This window comes from Rhinolophus hipposideros (assembly GCF_964194185.1).
Source record: "Rhinolophus hipposideros genome assembly, chromosome: 14".
In the NCBI taxonomy this organism is placed as follows: Eukaryota; Metazoa; Chordata; class Mammalia; order Chiroptera; family Rhinolophidae; genus Rhinolophus; species Rhinolophus hipposideros.
The window spans coordinates 27,443,958-27,459,268 of NC_138060.1; the positions used below are offsets into that span (position 1 = coordinate 27,443,958).

General features: G+C 37.5%; 1 protein-coding gene across 8 annotated transcripts in view; it reads right to left on the reverse strand.

The window, feature by feature from the left end:
• Positions 1-15,311, reverse strand: part of NR2C2 (nuclear receptor subfamily 2 group C member 2) — a 72,151-nt gene that overhangs the window by 52,931 nt on the left and 3,909 nt on the right. For 4 of the 8 annotated variants that reach the window (XR_013994836.1, XR_013994837.1, XM_081071662.1 and 1 more), the window contains exon 2: positions 6,740-6,823. The exons of the other annotated variants lie outside the window; for them this stretch is intronic. Coding sequence is in view for 2 of the 4 variants with exons in the window: in XM_081071662.1 (XP_080927788.1) it covers positions 6,740-6,799 (60 nt within the window). In the remaining 2 variants the exon portion in view is untranslated. The remainder of the gene's footprint in view (positions 1-6,739; positions 6,824-15,311) is intronic. 8 annotated transcript variants of the gene reach the window in all.

The window sequence follows — 15,311 nt, forward strand, 5'->3', positions numbered from 1 at the left end:
CGCGCTCGCGCGCGCACGCAACACCTACAAAGATCAAGAATATGAATGGCCTTCTCTAAAGCGACACTCATAGCTGGACAGACAATAAAACGATGCCTTGAATTTTGAGGTAAAATTATTTTCAACTTAGATTTCTATTTCCAAACCATCAATCAGGCATGTGGGTGTAAATAAAAGCATGTTTAGATAAAATAAGATTTAAAAACAATTCATCTCTGATGGCATGCTTCCCTAGGAAGCTACTGGAGCATGTTATTTCCATTTTTTTAAAAAAGGAGAAAACATGGTCTGAAGGAAACACAGAGTCCAAAACAAGAGAGAAGTAAAGGATGACACTTGTGCAGTGAGCTGAAAAAGCAATTAGTAAGGACTGGGGCAGGAGGTCAGAAGGCTTTTAGAAGGAATGTTTTCACGAGAATAAAAGGAAACGAATTTCCATGTATTTGTATGGAAAATAGTATTTAGAGGATTTTACAATTATACTGGAGACACTAGGAACTATTTGTTATAGTGTATAATCAGGTAGTAGAACTTTAATTTATGCAAAGAGGATATAATTTTACAGGAAAAATGAAGGGAAAAGATGTGGGAGTGTGAGACACTGAATGAAAACTAAAGTTTCTTCATCCATAATGATAAGACAAAATATGTCTAACCCCAGAAATGAAAGCGGAAATATTGCTAATTTTGCAGAAATAAAAAAGGATTATGAGAGTGTGATGAACAACTGTATGCCAACAAACTGAATAACCTAGATAAAATAGACAAATACCTACAAACATAGAACCTACTAAGACTGAATCATGAAGAGAAAATCTGAATAGATCCATAACTAGTAAGAAGATTAAATCAGTTACCACCCTCCAAAAAGCCCTGGTCCAGAGTGGGTGAATTCTACCAAACATTTAAAGAAGTAACACCAATACTTCTCATTCTTCTCAAACTCTTACCAAAAAATGAAGAGAGAACACTCCCAAACTCACTGTATGAGGCTAGCATTGCCTTGATGATACCAGAATCAGTCAAAGACACTACAAAAAAAGAAAACTACAGAACCAATATTCCTTAAGAATACCAACACAACATTCCCCAACAAAATACTAGCAAACTGATTTCAGCAGCATATTTTAAAGATTACACACCATGACCAAGTGGGATTTATTCCTGAAATGCAAACATGGTTCAACATACAAAAATCAATCAAAGCAATAGACCCCATTAACAGAATGGAAGAAAAAAACCCACAAGATCATCTCAATTGATGGAGAAAAAGCATTTGACAAAATTCAACATCTTTTCACAATTAAAGCAGCCAACAAACTAGGAATAGAAGAAAACTATCTCAACATAATATAGCTCATATTTGAACAGCTCTAACTAACATCACATTTTGTGAAGACTGAAAAATTTTTCTTTTAGATCAGAAAGACAAGCATGCCTGCTTTCATCATTTCTGTTCAACATTGTATTATAAGTTCTAGCCAGAACAATTAGGCAAGAAAAATAAACACAAGGCATCCAAACTGGAAAAGAAGTAAAATTATCTCTATTCATGGATGACATGATCTTCCATATAGAAAACATTAAAGATTCCACACATGCACACACAAAAACAATGGTTGGAACCAATACAAAAATTCAGCAAAGTTGCAGGATAGAAAATCAACATATAAAAATCAGTTACTTTTCTATACACTAACAATGAACAATGCTAAAAGGAAATTAAGAAAATAATTCTAGTATTTACAATAGCATCAAAGAGAATAAAATGCTTAGGAATAAACTTAACCATGCAAGGCTTGTACACTGAAAACTACAGAACACTGCTGAAAAAAATTAAAGAAATAAATGGAAGGACATCCTGTGTTCGTAGATTGGAAGACTTAATGTTTTAAAGATGTCAATACCACAGATTCAATGTAATATTCAATGTAATCTCTCTTAAAAAAAAATCCCAACGGTTTTTCTAGAAATAGAAAAATCCATCCTAATGGATTGGATGGACCAATCCATTAGGGACCCAAATTGCTAAAACAATCCTGAAAAGTAAGAACAAAGTTGGATGTCTGAAACTTCCTCACTTTAAAGCTTAAGACTTGCAAAGCTACAGCAATCAAACCAGTGTGATAGTGGGATAGACAGAAATATAGACCAATGGAAAAAAATAGAGCTCAGAACCTTGAGGATATTATGCTAAGCAAAATAAGGCAGTCACAAAAACAAATAAACAAAAACCACCCAACCACAAGTTCTTTATGATTCCACTTATATGAGGTATAAAAAGTAGTCAAATTCATAGAAAGTAGAATGGTGGCTACCAGGGGCTGCGGGCGGAGGGTAATAGGGAGTTGTTGTTTAATAAATATAGTTTTAGTTTTACAAAATAAAAAAGTTGTGGAGACCCATTTTACAACAATGTGAATATACTTAATACTATTGAACTGTATATTTAAAAAATGGTTAAGATGGTAAATTTTATGTTATATGGTTTTTGCCATAATTTAAAAAAAAAAGGAGAGCCCAGATATAAATCCTTGCATATACAAATAATTTTCGAAAAAGGTTCCAAGACTATTCAGTGCAGGAAATGACAGTCTTTTCAACAAACAGTGCTAGAAAAACTGGTTATCCACATGCAAAAGAATGAAATTGGACTCATACCTACCTTATACCATATACAGATGGATCATAAAACTAAACAAAAGCTAATACTATAAAACTCATAGAAGAAAACATAGTGGAAAAGCATGGCATTGGATTTTGCAACGGTTTCATGGATATGACACCAAAAGCACAGGCAACCACAAAATAAGATAAACTGGACTTCATTAAAACTAAAAACATTTTGCATGAAAGAGAACTATCAAAAAAGTGAAAAAACAACCCAGAATGAGAGAAAATATTTGCAAATCATGTATTTGATAAGGGTTGGCTATCCAGAATATATAAAGAACTATAACTTAACAACGAAAACAGCACAATTAAAAATGGGCAAAAGACTTGAATAAAAATCTCTAAAGACATACAAAGAGCAAATAAGCACATGAAAAGCTGCTCAACATCACTAGTCATTAGGGAAAAATAAATCAAAACCACAATGAGATATATCATATGCTTTAGGATAGCTATTATAAAAAAACACACACACATCCCAAAACCAAAAACTAACAAATATTGGTGAGAGAATGTGGAGAAATTAGAACCTTTGTGCACTGCTAGTAGGAATGTAATACGGGCGCAACTGTTATGGAAAACAGTATGGTGGTTCCTCAAAAAATTAAACGTAAAATTACCCTAAGATCTAGCAATTCCACTTCTGGGTATATACCCAAAAGAACTGAAAGAATGGACTTGAGAAAACATGTGCACACTCATGTTCATAGCAGCATTATTCACAGCCGTCAAGAGGTGGAAGCTACCCAAGTGTTCATGGATGGATAAACTGATAAAACAAAATGTGATATATACATACAATGGAATATTTTTTAGCCTTAAAAGGGAAGAAAATTCTGATATATGTTACAACGTGCATAAACATTGAAGACATTAGCTAACAGAAATAAGCATGTCACAAAAGGACAGATATATTGAATGATTCCACTTATATGAGGTAGCTAGAGTAGTCAAATTCATAGAAAAAGAATGGTGGTTGCTAAAGGCTGTGGGAAGAGAAAATGGGAGTTAGTGTTAAGGTAGTTTCAGTTTGGGAAGATGAAAAAGTTCTGGAGATGGTTGGTGGTGATGGTTGCAGAATAATGTGAACTGTACATTCTAATGCCACAGAATGTTACACTTAAAAATGGTTATAAGATATATTTTATATTTTACAATTAAAAAAAAAAAAACAACTCCCTCCCAAAAAAGGATATCTTGCACTGATTTAAAAACAAAATAAAACAAAATAGGGTAAGGATATTTTTAGAAGTAAAAAGGTAAATAACAGAAGAAATCAAATTTAGAAGGGTGGGGGTGGTACAGGAGCTGTTTTCCGTTTCAAGCCAAACACAATACTGGGCAACTTTAAAAATCTTTGTATATGTACTAATTTGATAAGAAAAAGAAAACTTAAAATGACCAGTTTTCAAGAGTGCAGAATAAAAAAATTTAATGTAATGTGTTGGTCTTTCCAGGACTTTGGAAACCTGAAAACTGAACAATGACTTTGCTTTCTCCCACTTAAAGATGTAGCCTTGGGCCGGCCCGGTGGCTCAGGCGGCTCCGTGCTCTTAAAGCCGAAGGCCGGTTCGATTCCCACATGGGCCAGCCAGTGGGTTCTCAATCACGAGGTTGCCAGTTCAACTCCTTGAGTCCCGCAAGGCATGGTGGGCTCCGTCCCCTGCAACTACAACGGCAACTGAACTTGGAGCTGAGCTGCGCCCTCCACAAGTAAGACTGAAAGGACAACAAATTGACTTGGAAAAAGTCCTGGAAGTACACACTGTTCCCCAATAAAGTCCTGTTCCCCTTTCCCAATGAAATCTTAAAAAAAAACAAAAAATGATGTAGCCTTGCCAATACTGAGTTTTGTTCAGGAACTGGGAAAGTCCCATTTTTAAACATTCCTTCACATGGAAGTGTTAAGTTTTCTGCAATGGTGATGCAAGCCTTGATGATAAAAAGAGTAATGGCATGGTAAGAATTTGGCTATTTTCTCAGTGGTGACAGGATCTTCCTGTTCAAAGAGCATCTGATGGATGAGAGTCCCTTACACCGCCCCAGGCCAATGGAAACCTTGCCAAGATCTGTCAAGTCACCTCAACTTCCATTGTGTAAACATACCAGGTTAGACAATTAAGTTTGAGAACTTGTCCCAAAGATGCTGCTAACCTTTTTTGATTTCAGAGAGATTGTTCATTATGAATTTGGACCAACTGGACAGTTAACAAAGTTCACAATTTGGAAGTGCTGAAAAAGCTGCATAAAAAAGTTAGACGACCTGAACTTTTCGCCAGCAATTCATGGCTCTTGCATCACGACAATGCACCAGCTCACACGGCACTGTCTGTGAGGGAGTTTTTAGCCAGTAACTGAATAATTGTACTGGAACACCCTCCCTACTCACCTGATCTGGCCCGCAATGACTTCTTTCTTTACCCAGAGATAAAGAAAACATTGAAAGGAAGACATTTTGATGATATTCAGGACATCAAGGGTAATACAACGGCTGCTCTGATGGCCATTCCAGAAAAAGAGATCCAAAATTGCCTTGAAGGTTGGACTAGGGGCTGGCGTCGGTGCATAGCTTCCCACGGGGAATACTTCGAAGGTGACTGCAGTGATATTCAGCATGAGGTATGTAGCACTTTTTCTAGGATGAGTTTGTGAACTGAATGACCTCTTTAGGGCAGTGATCCATGTACTCAACAGTCTCCAAAGCAGCCTCAACTGGAAACTATTAAATGCAAAATAACTCTAAATATTTGGGGGGGAAATATTTTTCAAAGTAATTATTCCCATCAGAAACTAAAGCAACAAATAATCACAAGCATTTATTTTTAACAGCTCTGATAGCCCTTTCAAAAATATAATATTAAAAAAGGTATGACATCCATCTGCTTTCATCTTCAGTTAATATCAATCATTTGCTGGGGGAACGGGCATGATTAGTTATACTGTTGCCTTAAAGTTAATGGTTAATCTGAAATCTGAAAAATCCTCTCACTACTTTTGTTGGTTTAAACTGGCATTTATGTACTTAAGTTTTATTTTAAAAAATCCTTTTCTTTAATGTCCATTCTTTGGTAAATTTGCATCTTCGCCCTAGAAATATCAGTACTGGTGTAAAAATGCAAGTCTGAACCCTTCTAATGGCTCCTGGTTACAGTATGATGCATGGTTTATCGGAGGAACGATGGAAGGGGTGAAACAACTGGGTCAGTGTGCCTTTGGCCAGTCACTTGCTTCTGAGCCTTGGTTTCCTCACTTACGAGATGGAAATAAGGATCATGCTAACTTCAAAAGGTTGTTGTAAGGATTGAAGACTTTGCATAGGACCTGGTACAGAGTGCGAAGATCTGGCCCTACTTTCCCTCCTTTACACCTCAAGTTGCCTGAACACACCAAACTATTTCATGCCCCTGTCCTATCTTTACATAGGTTTCTGACTTAGGACGCCCTCCCCAGCATTTGCCACAAAGTTCCCCCTGCCCCCAATTTCGTTAGGTCTATCTGACAGATGCTTGTCATTCAAGACCCATCTCTAGGATCACCTTCCTCACATGAAATTATACTTCTCACCCTGTTTTATAAATACTCCTTAGCGAGGCTCTGAGAATGCTAAAGGAAGGACATATGGCTCATTTATTTCCGTATTTCTCAGCACAGCAAAATCCCTAGTACATGTTAGATGGTCAATAATTACTGCAGACTGCACAGAACTGGGCTTTCTACCATACCACAGTATTAACAAAGTATCAAATGTAGAATAAAGGAAGACAGAACCTTGGAGTTAGAACTATGCTGACCAGCTCGATAAGCATCAGATTCTTTTAGTTTTTGATTCAAGGTGAAAGTTTTTAAAGTCACTTTATTGTATGCAGCTAGGTCACACTACTCATGCAAAGCAATGGTAGGAGTGAATGTTCCTGTCATTTTCCTTTTGTCCTCTATGGCAGTACCCTGCTTTGGATGTAGATCACATGTTGACTTCACTGGGACTGTTTTCAAACAATAGAGCACATTGATGTACTTTGCCTTTCAAAAGCAAGGGTGCCAGCTATTGTGCCAGCCCGTCACTCACCTCAGCCACCTGCTGGGTCCCCACTCTGTGCTGAACCAGCCCCTCCATATTTGTAGCCATGGTGAAGCAAGATCATTAGAGAACCTGTTTGGAAAGATGCAGCAACTTCTATCAGGTGGGGAGAAACCGGGCTACTTGAAAAATATCAGCAATCAAAATGCATCTTTGTTACTGTCTTGTGCAGATATGACACCTTCCACAGAAGACAGAGCAAGTAGGCTAAGCACAGCTGGATATGCTGCATCAGCTTCCTCAATTACAGGTACAAAATTAGTAGAACCATTTCAATTTGGAAACAAGCCTTCCCTTGGTAAATATAGAAAAAGACAAATTTGGAACTTTAATTATTATGTCTCTTGGGTTGTAACAGCGTGGTTCACCTCTCAGGGAGGTGGGAATCACACTTTTTTGGATAGCTCCCTGTCACAGTATGCTGAGCAAGAAGGTGGCTACCTGAGAAAGGTGTGAGATCAACTTCAGATACACAGCACTAGATTGCTATCAACTATCCTTCTGTTACCAGTGGCAATGTGAGAAGTAAAACCCTGCCCAGGTGCTAACATACCTCATTCATAGATTAAAAGGCAAATACTATCACTAAGAAAGAAAGAAAAGGAGACTGTATTACTAAAGTGGGCTAAGAACATGGCACCCATAAATTTATCAATTTATATTTTTAAGTCCTCATTAAAAATTTAAATCCTCATTAGAAAACCAGATAATTCAGCATTCTATTCATAGAAAACATAGTGCTATCATTTATAAAAATTGAGGAAGATTACCTAAAGAGCAAAAACTATGCTAACCTCCTGGATCAGGATCATTTGAGTGCTAGCACTACTGATGAAACAGACCGATCCCTCCAGGTCATAAAACATAGCTCCCCTGAGTAGTCCCTAAACCCTTTCCATTAACCTTACCACAAAGAATTCAGGATAAAGGGATTCCACTTTGTATCTAATTCCTGGACAAATCAGAAAGACTTCATTATTGACTGCACAGGTCCCACAGTTAACAGAACAAAGCTCTGGTCTAGTTCCAGCATTGACATAGGAAAACTACGTTACTACCAAGTGTGTAATATACACAAATGCACACACAGTTCATTTGCTTGGTCCTTCCTCAATCACAAACGGACTATTTTGCAATGCAATTTTATAAAATGTTTTCCTGTAGTTCTTACCTAAAGTATTATAAGCTCTGATCTCTATGAAGCTCTTTCACTCTCTGGTAACTTTCTATATTATTCTATTCACTATTAGATAGCCCCTTCTATTTTGGTGTTAAAATGGCGATGAGAGAAATGGGAGCACAAAACCATGATTGCCAAATGTAAAATAACTGGCCCCTGCCTTCACAGGGTCAAAATCCTAGAACAGCAAGTACTGCCCCAACTACTGCAATGATACCAGATCACCAGTGTCGGGGATTCATCTTCACATATAACAGGACAAAGTCTGAAACTGCGGAGGTAGTGTTTCTGATTATTCATTCTTTTGATAAGTAGTTAAAGCTTTTATTTGTTTTTCTTTGTTTCTAAGAAAAAAGCACAGAGAAACACTTTGGTCTATTTGTTACAGTTTGGTTTCAACTAACAGAGGAAAAAAGCATCACTTCATATATACCAAAAAAGTCAACTATTGTTTAAAAAACACAATTATTGCATATGAAAAGTCTAGAGTTTCATTTTCCCCTCCCTCAAAACAGTAAATAAGAGCTCTCTGAGAAATAAAATGGATATAGCCAAAAGATATTACATATTAAGAAATAAAATCCAAATATGCAGCTGCAGCTATTAATTTTATCACTTTTAGGTGTTATTAGCATTTCTGTTGCTGTTATTAACTGCAGTTTGGTGCAAGAAATATATGAATTTGAATACCTCAGAAATATCATCAGGAAATATTATTATTGGGCAGTATAGAAATAGAGTACTAGAAAGGCATTATCTTTCTATTGGGTTTCCCTAAAAGAGAGAGTTTGATCCTTAAGAAGTTCTGAGTTGAAGTGGATTTTATTTATAGATGACTGGCTGCCTGATAGAGGTAACTTAGTAACACAAAATTGTCTGTAATGACTCACTTAAACACTAAACTGGCAGGATCAATCAACTTCCAATAGGACTTAGGGGCTCCAAGATAGGGGAATGACCAGTGATTATAGATATCAGATCACAGAGAAGTAGTAGTTAACCTGTTAAGCTTAGAAAATATTCTGGATTATCAATTCTTTGTTGACTATATACATTATAATATAAGACCCGGTCTTATATTAATTTTTGATCCAAAAGACTCATTAGAGCTGATTGTCTAGCTAGGTCTTATTTTCAGGGAAACAGTAATACTGATAGTAACTAACACTGAATGGTTACTATACACCAGGCACTGTATTAATAAGCACCGTGGACAGAGCACTAACATTGCTCTTGGTAGAGAAACTTGAGGGCTTCAAAGGCTGATGCTGGACCCACTAAGTTCCCTAACCCTGGAATATTGACCCCCATACAGTAATGTTCGCAGAAAAGAACCTAATTAGTTGCCAAAAGAGCTATAGGACCAAGTATCTTATATATATATATATATATATATATATATATATATATATATATATATATACATACACACATATACGTACCATGTTGCCCTGAAAATAAGACCTACCTAGACAATCATCTCTAATGCATCTTTTGGAGCAAGAAACAATATAAGACCCGATATTATATTATATCATATTATATTAAGACCCGGTCTTCTAGTAAAATAAGTTTGGGTCTTATGTTAATTTTTGCTCCAAAAGATGCATTAGAGCTGATTGTCCGGCTAGGTCTTATTTTTGGGGAAACACGGTACAGTCTGCTACAAAATATTTTCCTATGGTAGCTTTAAACTAATCAAGTTCAATCACCACCAATCCTTTTTAGGGAACTTATGTGAAAGTCAATAAACTGCTGAGAATTAATAAGACCAATAAGGAAAAAAAGGAGGAAGAGGAGAAAGTCCTTGTCCTTGAAGAACTTTAGAAGGAAACCAGTAATAGCTGCACAACGTAAATGTTACAATGAGTGTCCAAAGGAAGAAGCGTCACCCTCTGACTGCGGGAGCCAATAACAATTTTCTAGGAGAGGAGCTATTTAAACTGGGTCTTGATGGAAGAGTAGAAATTCAGGGAAGTAAAGAGGGAAGACGGGGAGAGAGTTCTAAGCAGACAGGACAGCTCATACAAATTGACAGGTATGAAGGAAAATGGCATACTGAGAAACTGCTGGCAAGCTAATTATTGGAGAGGTCCGGGGAAGAGAGAGGCTGACGCTGGAGACAACGGAGAGCTTTGGCAGACAAATGAAGCGATCACGTTTGGATCTTCAAAAAAATCCTTTGGGCAACAGTGTGGAGATGATAGAAAAGGAAACTGTACATGGGAGGCCAGTGAGAAAGTGGTGGCAAGAAAGACTAGGGAATGAAGGCAGAGGCTTATACTTAAATTGAACTAGTGAGTTTTTCCTATGTAGCACAGAAATGATAACAAGGCATAGTATATAAAAACTATTAATACAGACCACAGAATGATGGAAGTAAAATTATTATTGCTTGGCCTTATGTGGTGGTAGGTTTTATAACAAATTCTTGCAAATACAACTAGATCAATATCACTCTTAAGAACAAAGAAGCAGAGAACACAATGGTGATTCTGAATAACTCTTCTAGGCTGACAAAAAGTGTATACAGCTGACTAAACTTTGCAACCAGTGTTTCTTTAGTCAAGCAGAGCTACAGACAGACTCCACTGCAGTGGAAGTTGGGCTCCAACTGGGAACACCTGAATCCTCAGTTAGTTTCTACACACCTCAGCTATGCTCTTCACAGGGCCTGGCAGGCTTAAGAGCCAGGGTCTCAAATAACAAAAAACAAGCCCTGGGACAAGGAAACGCTGTCTTCATTGACAGGAATGGGTGAGCCTGCCTTCCCCTTCACAATCAATTGATTCATATCATTCATATTTATGTATTATGTGGCCCACGATTATATAACATTCAAAATATTTACTGTTGATATTTTGTCATCTAAACAAATATACTGGGTTCTGAGGCTTTGACACTAAGTTGATCTGATAGTGAAATGCATGTGGTTATTGTGAATATTAGATCTTAAAAAGTACATAAAGGGCCTAATAACTAACACTGTGCCTGGCACATAGCAGACTCGCAACACATGGTAGCTATTATTGGTACAAGGAAATGGTGCCACTTTTACTTTCTCAAAGAAATTTGAAAGCAGTAACTCAAACTGTAAAATGTGTATCATACTTAGGAATGGGTCTCTCATTTTGACGAAAGAACCACATGAAATTAACTGTATTTATATGTATTATATGCTCACACATCATTTGTAATCCATTCTGTTAAATTGTTCAACTGGGCAAAATGAAAGGTCTGAATTAGAATAAACCTCACAAATACTAAAAATAAAGCAATTCCTAATAACTGTTTGTAAAACCCTACTGGGAATAGATCGTCTTGATAAGTACAAGGTATTCAGTACCAATTTTGTTATATTATGATTGTTAGAAGTCTTTTCATACTCATAGGAAAATAAAAATTGAAGAATCTAGATAGCCTAAAAGAGAATTTAAAAAAATAAAGAGAAACATACAGCTCAAGACTTGAAATCAGAAGTGGACAGCAGGTGGCAGATTTCATATAATATATATGTTCATCAACAGAAGAGGCTCACAGAGATGCCTCTAAGGTCAAGTTCATACATCCTGTCATCAGAAACACTGCCACTACTCACACTCAAAAGATTACTTTTGGGTCAGGTGATTGCCTGTCCTCCACAGGAACCTTATTACAAGTCTGGACTATAAGAAAGAGGCAGCAATGATATGTGTGTGCTGGGGTTAAGTGGTGAACAGCCGGGAAGAGTTCTATGCTATCAGAACAGTGATACAATTTTCTGGGTGGAGACTCTCCCCCCCCCCCAAAAAAAAAAAAAATCACTGTACACTGTGGGTGATTTTCCTCACCTTAAAGGGTCCAAGTGTTAATAACTTTCTTCATTTCCAATAGTGTGAGCCAGGGATAGACGGATGGAAGGAAAGCAGGGTAGATTTCCTGAGACTCAACAATGTGTCTTAAATTGAACTAGGCATCATTTAATCCTTAACATACTTTCTGAGTAGGTATTACTAGCTCCACCAACACAGACAGAAAAAAAAAAAATCGAGACTCGGAATTTAATCAACTTGTTTCAAGTCATCCAAGGAGTAAGAAGTGGACCTAGCCTTCCAACTCTGGCTTGACTCTAAGACAACAATATTCCCTCTGTATGACAGAAAAGGAAGTCAAGAGGAGAGAATTTTAAAAAGTGACAGACCAGGCAATTATCTAAGGGAACAAATTGCTTGTATCAATGAGTTACCATGTTTCCCCGAAAATAAGACCTAGCCGGACCATCAGCTCTGATGTGCCTTCTGGAGCAAAAATTAATATAAGACCCGGTCTTATCATTTAATAACTCATTTAAAAAACCACCAGTTCCAAAATACAGCAGATACTCAAATAACATCATAGTTTTTTTCTATGTTGTTCTGTTATAATGTTGATGAGCTGCCCTAGGAAGTTAACGCTTGTCTATATCAATAAGCATATGGTAAAATTGGTTTCATCATGTTTCGCTTCAAGTTGCAGAACCTATCGACAATGTTAAGTGAAGACTTACTGTATGTGACTTATGTTTCAGTATTGCTCACATATATTTATGACCTACCTCTACCCAGACAGTAACATGACAATTCTTTTGGAACTTGAACATACTTTCCCTTAAATTTTTACCTACATAATAATCATACTGATTAAAATCGTAAAGATAATTTTACTGTTTTTTAAAGTAAAAACTTTTACTGAGTGCAAATACATGCAATACAAAACATGCATGCAAATACAAAAGTGCACAAATCATAAATGAAACAGCTCCATGAATTTTCACTAAGTGAACCCACATGTGAATGGCCACTCAGATCAGTAAAACAAAACATTACCAGCACCCCAAAAGTCTTGCTTGTTACCCCCTCATAGTCATTTACTTCTGTTCTCTTCTCCTGACTTATATTACCATGGATTAGTTTTTCTTGTTTTTGAGCTGTATGTAATGTATTTTTTATGTCTGGCTTCTTTCGCTCATTATTTTTGTGATAACCATGGGTAGTTACTTCATTTTCATTATTGTACAGTATTACAATGTATGACTATCCAATAATTTATTTACCCATTCTATAGCTGATGAACATTTAGATTGTTTCTAGTTTGGAGCGCTTAGGACTCCTGCTCCTATGAACATTTTTAACACTTTTTTATTGGGGAACAGTGTGTCTTTTCCCAGGGCCCATCAGCTCCAAGTCATTGTCCTTCCATCTAGTTGTGGAAAGCACAGATCAGATCCAAGTCCAGTTGCAGTTTCCAATGTAGTTGCAGGGGTCGCAGCCCACCATCCCATGTGGGAATCGAACCGGCAACCTTGTTAAGAGCACCAACTAGCCAACTGAGCCATCTGGCCGCCCTGAACATTCTTGTACATGCCTTTTGATACAACGCTATTTTTTCATTTGAAAAATTTTCTTCTGAAAAAAATTGACTGTCTTACTTCTTCAGAAAAGAAACATAAATTTAAATTTCATTTGAAAAAATCAGCATTGCATTAAGTCAACAAACATGTTCTAACTACTAGTCTTTTCAGACAAGGGCTGACCTATACTCTGTGGTACCTGTTTTTCATCTTGGTAAAGTGATTTTTCAATAATTCCAGGCTCACTCACCTAATCAAATAAAGATGCAGAAGCAATGGGGAAGGGCGGGAGAGAGCGAATGAGAGTGGTACACAGAGGTAGGCAGTTATTGAAGTGTTTAAGGTATATGTGTGGGCAGCCAGCTAAGGAACTTTTATTTTTTGCAATGCTTCTATCAATACATGAACAATAAAAGCAAATAAGGTGGTTCCCAGTGAAACCACAAAGCCTTCTAGTTTGAGTCTAACCCTACTCACCTCTCATTTCTCCTCATTCTCCAGTAGCATTCACTCAGTTTTTTAGGCCCGCAATACCTTTGTTTACACCTCGCGCTAATCCAAACTGGAGAGAATGATATCCTCTTTTACACCTGGAGTGAAATTCCGCCCTATCAACATTTTAACATTTCCAGGGATTAGACTTTTTGTGGGTACTGTCAATAATTAAGGAATGAAAGGCTTTGTCTCCTATTAAGGGACTTCAGGCCTCTTACTACAGTGAAAGAAGTCATTTTATTGTCCCTAAAAATCACTGCCGCTGAGGCTGGCTTTCGTCATTACAGGCTACCTGGAGTCCAGGGGTAAATCAGAAAGGAGAGCTGAGCATCTGGCTAGCCTATTCCTTTCCCATCCTAACAATTCCCCTCCCATCCCTCTACTCCAAGACCCCCAGGTGCCAGGGGTATGCATCTGCGCTTCCTCTCCCCCTGATAACGCCCCATGCCAACGCCCTGCTATGGGCTTTTGTCCTGCCTGTCCACTCCCCCCATCACCATTGTGAGCTATGCTAGTCGCACTGCTCCTAGGCAGTCCTGACTTTTGGTACAGAGCTCCTGAAGAGAGAATGGGGAGCAGGTAACAGAAGTAGGTGACAAGGGATGTGCGGAAGGAATGGCAGGATGGGAGGGAATTACACAGAGATCTCAGCTTCCAGTAATTTTACGCTGAAGGCAAGTAAAACTCCAAAAATAAAATAGAGTTTCTTTTACAATGCGTGACAAGAGCATAAATGTGTCCATCAGGTGAAAGATGGTAATCATACATGGAGAAAAAAAGGTCAACATTAAATTCCCCATAATCAATAATTAAGTAAAAACAGCTAAACTAAACTCTAGCAGTGGAGTTTTGCAGCAGGTGTGAGCTCTAAGATGGATTCTTTCATAGATTCTCCCTATGTGGTATTAAGGGGGATTAGTACCTGGTCTATGAGGTGCTTTGGGACTGAAGGAGCGTATGGCACATAGGTAAGAGAACTCAAAGATAAAAATTCCCAATGAGACAGCCAGGCAGCTAGACTCACAGGCCAGTAGTTCATGCCAAGGTTGAAGGAGGGCTGCTCCACACAGAGGTTCACTTGCCGTATTCTCTATGTCATTTGGACAACAAGTGGCCCCTACTCCTGGCCCCAATCTCAGTGTTGGTTGTTCTCCTCCCCATTTTATAAGTGGGAAATGTATAAGCCTCAGAAAGGCTACACACTCAAGGTTCCAGTGGCAGGCACTGCAACTGTCACATGACTCCTTGGACAAAGGTTAAAACTTCCCAGAAATCCTCATAAAGTGAGATCACTAAACATAGGTTTTTCTTCCTTCTGTAAAGGCATGTTCATGAAAACACAACTTCAAGTTCACCTTAAATACACCTGTTGAAAGCAATAAGTAGTTAATGGTGTAAGACAATACATAGCCTTTTCATTAAACTATCAATTCTTTGGTTACCCTTATACTGGTAATTATAATTAGTTTAAGGAATCAAAGGTGTTGAATAAATAAATGACACACAAAAAAATCCTA